The 12611-nt window shown below is 39.3% G+C and overlaps 1 protein-coding gene across 1 annotated transcript in view; it reads right to left on the reverse strand.

Annotated features, from left to right (window-relative positions):
• KLRG1 (killer cell lectin like receptor G1) overlaps positions 1-7522 on the reverse strand; it is a 29228-nt gene extending 21706 nt beyond the window's left edge. The window contains exons 1-2 of the mRNA XM_021690742.1: positions 7441-7522; positions 566-670 (exon numbers count right to left, since the gene is read on the reverse strand). Coding sequence (XP_021546417.1) covers positions 566-670; positions 7441-7522 — 187 coding nt within the window. The remainder of the gene's footprint in view (positions 1-565; positions 671-7440) is intronic.
• Between the last annotated feature and the right edge of the window lie 5089 nt (positions 7523-12611).

Below are 12611 nucleotides of genomic sequence, written 5' to 3' on the forward strand. Positions count from 1 at the left end.
AATTAAATCTAGAAAATTTCACTTCAATGTGAAAGCACTCTAATTGGAAAAAAAGCAGAATATATTTAATTAAATTTTGATATATCTATTTTGTGAAAAGTTAAACACAATACATAAATAATACAATTTTAATTTGATTATCATAATAGATATGGTATTAGGAAAGTGTTTATGATACAATACCCAGTCTTACTTTAAAAAAAAAAAAAAGGTGGGGAAAATTTTAGAGGACTTGATATTCTTTGTTAAAAGAATAAATACTTACACAAATGCCTGTAGTCAAAGCCTAGGAGACGATACCCAGGAAATGTTGTTGTGTACAAGTGATGATTTATTTTGTTGGCATTATTTTTCATTTTTCAAATGTTCTGTTATGTTATGTTGCTTTTATAACAAAATATAGGTAAAATAGGGATACTTCTGACTACTTTAGTCAGAAGAGCATGCAACTCTTGATCTCAGGGTCATGAGTTCAAGCCCCACATTGAGTGTAGAGATTACTTAAATAAATAAACTTTTAAAAAAATAGGCAAAATAAAAGATTTTAACTTAAGTTAGTACTTACCCTGGCAGCGAATCCACTGGACAAGCAGGAAACACATAAAAATGGTGTTCAGAAGTCCCAAAGCTATTGCCCCATGGCATGAGAGAGGGAACCTGGAAGAAGAAACTGCAAGAACAGAATCCAAAACAAAATCCTGAGTTAGAATAAAAGTTGGAGGAAAAGAAAAGGCAAAGGAAGGATATCTGGAGCCTTGAAGAAATTTGGCCTAGTGAGAACTGAGACCTAGGCCCTAAAAGTTTCTTTGCTGGATATCAGGGATTTGCTCTAAAGTCTAGAGTAACAACCCACCTCTTTACCAAGGAACATCCTACATTTATCAAGTGAAGAATACTTTTTTCTTGGGATGCCTGGGTGGCTCAGTCGGTTAAGTGTCTGCCTTCGGCTCAGGTCATGATCCCAGGCTCCCGGGATGGGTCCCGCATCGGGCTCCTTGCTCAGTGCTGGGCCTGCTTCTCCCTCTGCCTGCCACTCCCCCTGCTTGTGCTCTCTCTCTCTCCGGCACATAAATAAATAAAATCTTAAAAAAAAAAAAAAAAAGAATACTTTTTTGGGGGGGGCACTGAATGGCTCAGTCTGTTAAGCAGCCAACTCAATTTCAGCTCAGGTCACGATCTCAGGGTCTTGGGATCAAGCCCCATGTCAGGCTCCCTGCTCAGCAGGGAGTCTGCCTCAGGATTCTTTCTCTCCCTCTGCTCCTCCCCACCAAAATAAATAAATTAATCTTTATTTTTTTCTAAAGATTTTATTTATTTGAGAGAAAGAGAGAGCGTGAGAGAGAATGCATGAGCAGGAAGAGGGGGAGGAGGAGAAGCAGGCTCCTCACTGAGCAAGGAGCCTGATTCGAGACTGGATCCCAGGACCCTGGGATCATGACCTGAGCCGAAGGCAGATGCTTAACCACTGAACCACCCAGGCGCCCCTGTAATACCATTTAACCCAATTTAAAAAATACATATTTTGACTAGAAAAAAATTGATAATGCAATTCTCATTCTCTTCTCCATTTCAAAATCTCCCTCTTATCACCAGTATATCACATCTCTTTCTCTGTGTCTTTTTCCACTTTCTGAATGGCCTCTTCTAACTCACCCTCTAGAGAGTTCTCTTTAAAAAAGACTGCCTTTTCTTTTTCTTGCAGTTGGTGCTTTTATATATACATAAACTTACTAATATATATATAATTTATATATAAATATTATAGATATAAGTATATAAAAATATAAAAATTTATATGTATAAATTTTTCTGATCTTTAAATATCAATATATATGAAGTTTCCAAAAATGTGTATGTCCTTTTCTGACCTCTCTATATTCAATTCCATTGGTCTATGTGTCTACTCCAGCATCAACAGCAGTGTTGTGTTTTTGTTTTTTTTTTTAAGATTTTATTTATTTATCTGCTAGAGATAGAGAGTGAGAGTACAAGAAGGGGGAGCGGCAGGCAGAGGGAGAAGCAGGCTCCCTGCTGAGCAGGGAGCCCGATGTGGGACTCGATCCTAGGATCCTGGGATCATGACCCGAGCTGAAGGCAGCCGCCTATCCGACTGAGCCACCCAGGCATTCCAACAGCAGTGTTTTAACTAAAATAGCTGTATAATGTTCCCCCCCACCACCAACTCTACATTAAAATTTGGGATAGGATTATGTTAAATCTATAAATCAATAGAAGACCTGTTGGAATATTTGACATCTGAACATATCAAATCTTCTAATTCATGATCATAATCTCTCTCCACTTATTTATATGCACTATACAAGAATTTTAATTTCTCTAGAATTTTGGGCATCCTTGGTTATATTTATAAGTAGTTTCTTAATATTGTTGAAGCTATTTAAGTAGTATCTTTTTCTATTTTTTTTTCCCTGTTTGTTGCTGGGATATGGAAGTGTAATGGAGTTTTATATATCATTTTGTATCTAGTAAACTTACTTAAATCTCTGAATATGATAGATTCTTTTGGATCCCCTATTTATTTGTGACTTCTAAGCTTTTAAGTCTAGCCAGATATCTGTATGTTGTTTTTTGCTGTTGTTGTTGGTTTATTTGGTTTTTTAAGGAACCAACTTTTTCTATTGTTGCATGTCTCTCTATTATATGCGTGTTTTCTGTTTTATTTATTTTATTTTTTTGTGGATGTGTTTTCTTATTATTAACTTCTGCTGTTAACTATATTATTTGCTTCTACTTTCTTTGTATTTTATTTCTACTTTTTTATACATTAAAGAAGTATTTTATTTTTTAGATGGATATTTGACTCAGTAATTTTTATCCTTTCAGCTAAAAAAAAGATTTATTTATTAATTTATTTTAGAAGTTGGGGTAGCAGCAGAGAGAGAGAGAAACTGAAGCAGGTTCCATGCTGAGCATGGAGCCCGACTTGGGGCTCCATCTAACACCCCCGAGATCATGACATGGGCCAAAACCAAGAGTCAGATGCTCAACCAACTGCACCACCCAGGTGCTCCATATCCTTTCAGCTTTTTTTTTTTAATTTTTTTTTTAGATTTTATTTATTTGAGAGAGAGAGACAGAGATAGTGAGAGAGAGAGCACAAGTGGGGAGGAGAGGGAGAAGCAGGCTCCCCACAGAGCAGGGAGCCCGATGCGGGACTCGATCCCAGGACCCTGGGATCATGACCTGAGCCAAAGGCAGACGCTTAACTGATTGAGCCACCAGGTTCCCCTAGAGATTTTTTTTAAAGATATAATATATTTCTTTATTTGACAGAGAGAGGGAACATAAGCAGGGGGAGGGGGAGAGGGAGAAGCAGGCTCCTCACTGAGCAAGGAGCCTGATGTGAGACTGGATCCCAGGACCCTGGGATCATGACCTGAGCTGAAAGCAGACGTCCAACTGACTGAGCCACCCAGGCGCCGAAATAAATTAATCTTTAAAAAAAAAACAAAACAACTTTTTTCTTTTGAAACTGTGACTTACAGTTTCACGCTTTAGTGGTGAAAATATTAATTGGTACAACCTCTTTGAAGGACAATTTGGCAACATCTACAAAAATTGCAAAGGCATTTATCCTTTGATCCAGCAATTTCTCTTTGAGGATTTTTTCCTACAGATACTCACCCATGTGAAAACTGTCATATTTAGAAGCCAATTCATGGCAACAGTATTTTTAGGAGAAAATGTTATAGACCAGTCAAATACATTTTGATATAGCCATAAAGTGAATATGTAACTTCTAACAAAGGAATAAAGACATGGCTTTCTTTTACAGATATGAAGTGATTTTCAAGATATATAGTACAGGGAATTAAAAAAAAAAAAGATATGTAGTACAGGGAAAGAAACATTCTGCAGAACAATGTATGCTAGTATCTCTGAAAGTAGACACAAGAATCTGATAATGGTGGCTCAGTTGGTTGAGCGACTGCCTTCGGCTCAGGTCATGATCCTGGAGTCTCGGGATCGAGTCCCGCATCGGGCTCCCTGCTCGGCGGGGAGCCTGCTTCTCCCTCTGACCCTCCTCCCTCTCATGCTCTCTGTCTCTCATTCTCTCTCTCTCGCAAATAAATAAAATCTTTAAAAAATAAATAAATAAATAATAAAGTTTAAAAAAAAAAAGAATCTGATAATGTTGTTTGCCTCTGGGGAGGGGATATAAGTCCCTGAAGAAAAAAAGAGGAGGGATACTTTTTACCTTGTTTTCTTTTGCACCTTCTGTGTTTTGAACCATGTGGGGGTATTACCTATTCAAAATTTAAATAACTACATTTTAAATAAAAATAAAATAACCTACATCTCAGAAATGCTTTGTAAGCTGTCATTACTGAAAAAACAACGAGTTTAGGTTGATATATTTATGGATGGAACACTACTTCATATTAACTATGTTACATATAAGAATGCTATTTTCCTTCATTTGGAAAATGGAAATTCTTCTTAACCCACTTTTATTTCAAAATCATAGTGGTCTCATAGTCTGACAATGTAGGAGTTATTTGTAAAGAACAAAAATGTATAAAGTAAGAATTTAAGGGCTAGTTTTGACCCTTTTTATCTGGTAATCTTTAATTTGGAAATTTGGAAATTAATTCTATTTGGGGCCTCACTTTATTACTTAAATTTTAGATAAATTACCCTGGAGACATGTGTGTATATCCATGAAGCATTCTGAACTTCTTTTTTTTAATCATTGTTGTTAAGTGAGGGAGAGGTAGAAAGAGAATCTTAAGCAGGTTCCATGCCCACCATAGAGCCCAACAGGGAGTTCAATATCAGAACCCTGAGACCATGACCTGAGCCAAAATCAAGAGTCAAATGCCTAACCAATTGGGCCACCCAGGGCCCCCCACCCCACAGTTTTTTAAAATTTATTTTAGCATTCTGAACTTCTTTTTTTTTTTTTTTTTTAAAGATTTTATTTCTTTATTTGACAGAGACAGAGACAGCGAGAGCAGGAACACAAGCAGGGCGAGTGGCAGAGGGAGAAGCAGGCTCCCGGCGGAGCAGGGAGCCCGATGCGGGGCTCGATCCCGGGACCCTGGGATCATGACCTGAGCCGAAGGCATACGCTTAACGACTGAGCCACCCAGGCGCCCCCTAAATTTTATTTATTTATCTGACAGAGAGAGACACAGCGAGAGAGGGAACACAAGCAGGGGGAGTGGGAGAGGGAGAAGCAGGCTTCCCGCGGAGCAGGGAGCCCGATGCGGGGCTCCATCCCAGGACCCTGGGATCACAACCCGAGCCGAAGGCAGACGCTTAACGACTGAGCCACCCAGGCGCCCCCTAAATTTTATTTATTTATCTGACAGAGACACAGCAAAAGAGAGAACACAAGCAGGAGTGGCAGAGGGAGAAGCAGGCTCCCTGCTGAGCAGGGAGCCCGATGCGGGGCTCGATCCCGGGACCCTGGGATCACAACCCGAGCCGAAGGCAGACGCCTAACGACTGAGCCACCCAGGCGCCCTAGCATTCTGAACTTCTTAAAAGAAAGAAATTCATAGTGAGGAGTGCCTGGGTGGCTTAGTTGGTTAAGTGTCCGACTCTTGATTTCGGCTCAGGTCATGATCCAAGGGCATGGGATCAACCCCCGTGTTGCGCTCTGCGCTCAGCATGAAGTCTGTTTGTCCCTCTCCCTCTACTCCTCCCCCTTCCCATGCTCTCTTTCTCTATCTCTAAAATAAATAAATAAAATCTTTTTAAAAAGGAAAAATTTATAGTGAGTGGTATCTTTAAAATGAGAGAGTTCTGCATGATAAATATTTGGACTGATACATCCAAAAACACTAGATTTCTAGTGACATAAGAAAATACATTTTCGGGATGCCTGGATGGCTCAGCTGGGTAAGCGTCTGCCTTTGGCTCAGGGTCCTGGGATGGAGTCCCGCATGGGGCTCCTTGCTCAGCAGTGAGCCTGCTTCTCCCTGTGCCTGCCGCTCCCCCTGCTTGTGAGCTCTCTCTCTCTGACAAATAAATAAAATCTTAAAAAAGAAAAGAAAAGAAAATACATTTTCACTATAGTAAAATATTAAATGAAATAAATGGTTTTAGATGTGATGCGAAATGAAAAAAGGTATCAAAACTTAACTGCATTTTTGTAACCACAATCCAATTCAAGAAATTAAGCGGAATTTAAAATTTTTTTAAAATTTACTTTAGAAATATACATATTAAAAGCCTCTTAGTAGAGTATATATAGTACGTCGGCACAGACAGGCAAAAATAGATCAAAATAGTAACAGTAATAATCCCACGTTGTTGTAAAATTATTAGTGATTTTTGTTTTCTTATATCTGCTTTCACAGATTCCCTATTTTCCATAATAAACATGTAATAATTCTGTAAAGAGATTTTTAATTTAATTTTAAAGCTCCTAGTCTGTTTTCCTATTCCCAGGTAGAGTACCCTGGAAAGCTGGGGTGGAAATGAGCATACTGGCAGCAAACAAGAATGTGCAATGTGAACTCTATATAAATAAAAAATCACTTGCCTAGAAATCAAAATAATTATATTCAAGTTTCAACTTACCACCAGCTGTGTGACCTTGCACTTAAACTCTAGAATGTAGATTCCTTTGACTTAACGTTTCTATTCCTTAGAAATTGGTATAGATATAATCCGAAAGAAAGATATCTATATATAAATGAAAATATCCAATGCCATATAAATTATAGTAATGAAAATAAATCTCAATGTCCAAGTATACTGGAATGATGTAGCAAATTATAGCAATGCTTTCAAAGAACAACACTAAAAATTATAATAATAAGAGTATGTAGCAAAAAGAGAGAAAGCTGACGAAGCCATACTAAAGAACATACTTTAAGGGAGTTTATTGCCTAAGATATAAAATCAAATATTAATTTTGGCTCGTATACTATGATCTGCCTGTCTCAGAAACTGTTCTCTCAGGGCTCCACGTAAAAATGTCTTTTTCATCCTCAAATCCCCAGAGTCACTGGGAATACTTATTTGTAGTATTCTTAATGCCTTCTTCCTATCCCTGTCACACTCTGGTGCAATACTGTGGGAGGGGAACCTAGGTAATGTGAATCAGTTTCTTTTCTGACAAACTCTATTACCCATTAGCAAAGTTACTGAGGTCTTTCTCCCAATTTAATAGTCAGAAAAACAGAGGTACTTAGAATTTAAACAGCCTTAGCTTGGGTTTCATAGATGAGACCTTAGAAGTGAACAGTCAGAAAAGACTTTACCTGAGACTTAACTAAGATCAGATCCTTGATCGTATACCAGATTTTCATATCCCAAGTCTGGACTTCCAACTGAACCAAATGTATTCCTTCAAATTACCCTTGATTTTTCTGCATCCTCTCCTCCAAACTTATTCTACCTCCCACTCATCCCTTAGTCTATGGGCACTGTGCATTGTTTTGCACACTAACTTGATTAACTTACCTTTTTGCTGTGGTCTGTAGTCATTCTGGGCTTGAGGTTCAGTAGACAACTGTAACACAGAATAAATATCATTGTCAGTCATCTCCAACTAATATCATTCACATTCAGTTGAGAAAGTAAAATGACAGAAGTGTGAAGAGACACATGTCAGTGAGGAAACAGCCCAATGTCTAAACTGCAAGCAGGAAATTTGAAGGTTTTCAAGTTTTGTTTTTTTTTTCAAATGGTCCAGCATGATAAAAACAGAAGTAATTTTTCAGGAAATGACTCAAAATCTGGAGCTGATTAAGTAATTAATATTCTAATGAAGGGGGAAGAATGAAGGGGGGAAATTGGAGGGGGAGACGAACTATGAGAGACGATGGACTCTGAAAAACAAACTGAGGGTTCTAGAGGGGAGGGGGGTGGGAGGATGAGTTAGCCTGGCGATGGGTATTAAAGAGGGCACGTTCTGCATGGAGCACTGGGTGTTATGCACAAACAATGAATCATGGAACACTACATCTAAAACTAATGATGTAATGTATGGTGATTAACATAACAATAAATAATTTAAAAATTAATATTCTAAACTGTGATTTTTTTTTTTGCCTCACCACTCTCTCTAGATACTCATAAAATACATATTAAATTGATTCCCATGTCACTAAGTCTATTCAGCAAGGAGAAGTTGCTCTGAAGTCCAGCAACTTCAATTGTGGAAACTGGAATAAAAATGACAGTGTTCTTAGTTATGAATTTATCTCAGATTTTATATTTGCTTTGTTTCCTTTTGAGAAAATAGATGCATGCCAAATGGGACCCATTTCATCATTTCTTGGAGCGTTTGGTTAAGCATATGTGACAAGAGAAATGGACTGTTGGCTGCATGTGCCTGGCATCATGGGGAAAATGAGCTATTTCCCAGATATATGTTTTGTGAATATGCTGTACCCCTCTGTTCCCCCAAATATCTTCCCGATTGTGCTCTAATCTCTACACTTGACCAGGTCAGAAATTCCATTAAATTTTCTCTCCTTTTTCTCTTCTTTTTGTATGCAAAGACAACTATAAGGGGAACAAATCAAATAAATACAATCTAAAGGGTGAATAATATATTTCTAATAGGTGAAACATTAATAAAAAGTTAAAATAAGGAAAACAGAAACGGAATTAAAACTCTACATAAGTTCAAGACAGGAAAGAGATGAAAAGCAGGGACAGCATACTAATAAAAACTAGAATAGCTCTGGGGCACCTGGCTGGCTCAGTTGGTAGAGTGTGTGACTCTTGATCTCAGGGTCACGAGTTTGAGCCCCACATTGGGCATAGAGATTACTTTAAAATAATAAAAGTTTAAATAATTAAAAAAAAAAAAAAACCTAGTATAGTCCTGCTTCCCACCATGACAGAGTAAGACTGGACTTGCTCTTCAGCCAAAGAACTATATACAACAAAACACACAAGGCAACTGTTTTCAGGCAGAGAAGTATAGGCAGCACTGTGATCCCTGAAAGAACAGAACACGCAAAGGTGAGCACCAGTATCACCCTGGCATTACCCTACCTCGGGGCACTTTCTGGCCCAAAGCAGGAAAATGAATCCTAAACAGAGGAGGCAGAGATGCAAGTTTTGAGCTGTTTACGTGCCTGGGGTTTGCAGGGCAGGGTAACTGATGAGAGACTGCCGAGAGAGGTGTCCAAAAAATGATATAGGAATCCACCATGGTCCTTGGCTAAGAGCTAGGCTGCACAGGCAGAGGACAAGCCCCTGCCAGCCCCCACATTGAGATGGTCTCCTGCAGGGCCAACAGCCAGTAGAGACCCGAGGTGATGCAGTGCTGATCAGCATGAACCGAGGGGAAAAAAAAGTAAAGCCTGACAGAACCAAAAAGATCTACCAGTAATTTAGCTGCCTATAAGAACAAATGTTGATGCCCTTAAAAAGAAGACAACAGAAACAAAATGTGGTCTATACGTAAAATGGGATATTATTCAATCTTAAAAAGGAAGAAAATTGTGTCACTCTACAACATGGAGGAACCTTGAAGACAGTATGATAAATGAAATAAGCCCATCACACACACACACACAAAGACAAATACTCTATGATTCCATATACATGAGATATCTAAAGTAGTCAATTCATAAAAACAGAAAATAGAATGGTGATTGCTGGAGCTGGGGAGCGGGAGGAATAGGGAAGTTATTTAATGGTTATAGTTTCAGTGCCACAAGATGAGAAACTTCTGGAGCTCTGTTGTACAAGGTGAATATACGTGTGTGTATCGGTCTGCTTAGGCGGCCATAACAAAATACCCTAGACTGGGTAACTTAAACAACAGAAATTTATTTGCTCACAGCTGGGGACACTGGAAGTCCGAGATGAAGCTGCCTGCAGGGTTGATATCTGCTGAGAACTCCCCCATTGGGTTGCAGTGTCCTTCTCACCGTGGTTTCCCGTGGCCTTTCCTCGGTGCATGTGTACAGGAAGAGAGCGAGCAAGCAAGTTCTCTGGTGGCTCATCTTATAAGGATACTAATTCTAACAGATCAGAACCCCACCATCATGACCTATTTTAACTTTAATTATTTCCTTATGTTAGGAGTTAGTTGGACAGTTAGGTAGTCAGAGCCAGGGTCCCCAACAAGAAAATATGGAGTCAGGACAGCTAAAATGAATAGCACTGACATCCTGTTTTGCAGCTTAGACAGGACCACACTAGCATTCTGCTTTGCAGCCTTTGCAAAAATGACTTCTCCAAAACGTCCTAAAATAAGATAATTAACCACAAAAGCATTTGTCAATATCACAGTCAAGGGGCAGTGAAGACATAAGCCCCCAGACGGCAGCAAAAAAAGACCATCAGCACAGAGACATTAACCTAATAGGTACACAGATACATGACCAAAGCCCTAATTGGCACAACTCAGCACACCCTGATTGCTGAAGATAGTTCTGCAAAAGAGCTCACAAAAACCCCTAAACTTAGAAACTCTGGGGGCAACCCCCTCAGGCCCCCCTCCCTCTGCGGGAGCTTTATACTTTTGCTCAACAAACTGCTTTGCTGCCCACCACTCTCCATCTGGTCTACCTCTTCATTCTTCAAAGCGGCGTGACCAAGAACCTGGGAACTAAGGGGACAAAAATCCTGTAACATTTAGAGTCCCCATCACAAAATAAAGAATAAAGCCACACTGGAGGTTAAGGTTCCAACAAATGACTTTGGGGATGGAAGGGGACACAAATATTAAGTCCATAACAATATTTAACACTGCTGAACTGTACACTTAAAAACAGTTAAGATGGCTGAAGAAGAAGGAAGAGGAGGAAGAGGCCGTGGTGGCAGCATAAGAACCATAGCTTTTTGAGGAAATGACTAAATCTAGGATCAGGGCACAGAAAATCCAAGATGAGTCTGGGGCACCTTTTAGTCTTTTAGTGCTAGAAAATGAGGAAGTACTCAAAAACTAAAAAAAAAAAAAAAAGATGAGGGCATGTCGGAAGGACACAGGAACCAAGCTGACAAAGCTCCCAATGGCTAAAAATGAAACAATTAGAACACAAAATAAATAATAGTATTGGATTATAACTCAGGAATAAAAAAGAGCTATGAATTCATACTGATTTTTATCTGCAGCATTTATAATTAAAATTGTACATATTTATCACTCAGCCATCAAAAAGAATGAAATCTTGCCATTTGCAATGATGTGGATGGAACTGGAGGGTATCATGCTAAGCAAAATAAGTCAGAGAAAGACAAACACCATATAATTTAACTCATATGTGGAACTTAAGAAACAAAATAGATGAAGGGGAAGGGAAGGAAAAATAAACTAAGAGGAAAACAGGGAGGCAAACCATAAGAGACTCTTAATTATGGGGAACAAACTGAGGGTCGCCAGAGGGGAGGTGGGTGGGGGGATGGAGTAACTGGGTGGTGGGCATTAAGGAGGGTACTTGATGTAATGAGCACTGGGTGTTGTATGCAACTGATGGATCACTGAATTCTACCTCCGAAACTAATAATACACTATTATATTAATTAAATTTAAAAAAATGTATATATTTAAAGCCTATAACGTGGCACTTTTGATACAAGAACACATTGTGAAATGATTACCACAAACTAACATATTCAATACTTCTAACAGTTACCATTTGTGTGTGTGGGTGTGTATTCAGAACACTTGAAATCTACTCTTTTTTTAAAGATTTTATTTATTAGAGAGAGAGAGCACATGTGGGGAAGCAGTCAGCAGAGGGAGAGGGAGAGGGAGAAGCAGGCTCTCCACTGAACAGGGAGCCCAACGTGGAGCTCGATCCCAGGACCCTGGATCATGACCTGAGCCGAAGGCAGACACTTAGCCAACTGAGCCACCCAGGCACCCCGAAATCTACTCTAACAAATTTCACATTAACATTTATTTTTTTTAAGTAGGCTCCTATACCCAACATGGGGCTTGAACTCACAACCCCAAGATCAAGAGTCACACACTCTGACTGAGCCAGCCAGGCACCCCTCAAGTATATATTATTTTTTAATAGCTTTATTGAGGTCCAGTTAACACGTATGCATGCATCAATGAAACCATCACCACAATCAAGAAAATAAACATATCTGTCACCCCCGAAAGTTTACTTATGTACTCTGTACTACTGCCCTTCTGCCCCTCCTTTCTCTAGGCATCCACTGATCTGCCTTTTATCACCGTAGATCAGTTTGTATCTTTCCCAAGTTTTTTTTTTTTTAAGATTTTATTTATTTATTTGACAGAGAGAGAGCGCGCACGCACAAGCAGGGGGAATGGCAGGCCGAGGGAGAGGGAGAAGCAGGCTTCCCGCTGAGCAGGGAGCCTGACGTGGGGCTTGATCCCAGGACCCTGGGATCATGACCTGAGCCAAAGGCAGATGATTAACCGACTAAGCCACCCAGGCGCCCCCCAAGTTTTTCATAAAAGGAGACTCATCCATGTTGAAGTATCAGTAATGCATTCCTTTTTATTGCTGAATATATTCCACTCTATGAATAGACCAGTTTGTTTATCCATTCTCGTTAATACATTATTATTAACTATAGTCACCATGCTGTATGTACATTAGGTCTCCAAAGCTTAATCATCTTATAACTGAAAATTTGTACCCTTTGATCAATATCTCCCCTCTCCCCCACCCACTAGCCTCTGGTAA

The sequence above is a fragment of the Neomonachus schauinslandi genome, chromosome 5 (assembly GCF_002201575.2).
Source record: "Neomonachus schauinslandi chromosome 5, ASM220157v2, whole genome shotgun sequence".
NCBI lineage: Eukaryota > Metazoa > Chordata > Mammalia > Carnivora > Phocidae > Neomonachus > Neomonachus schauinslandi.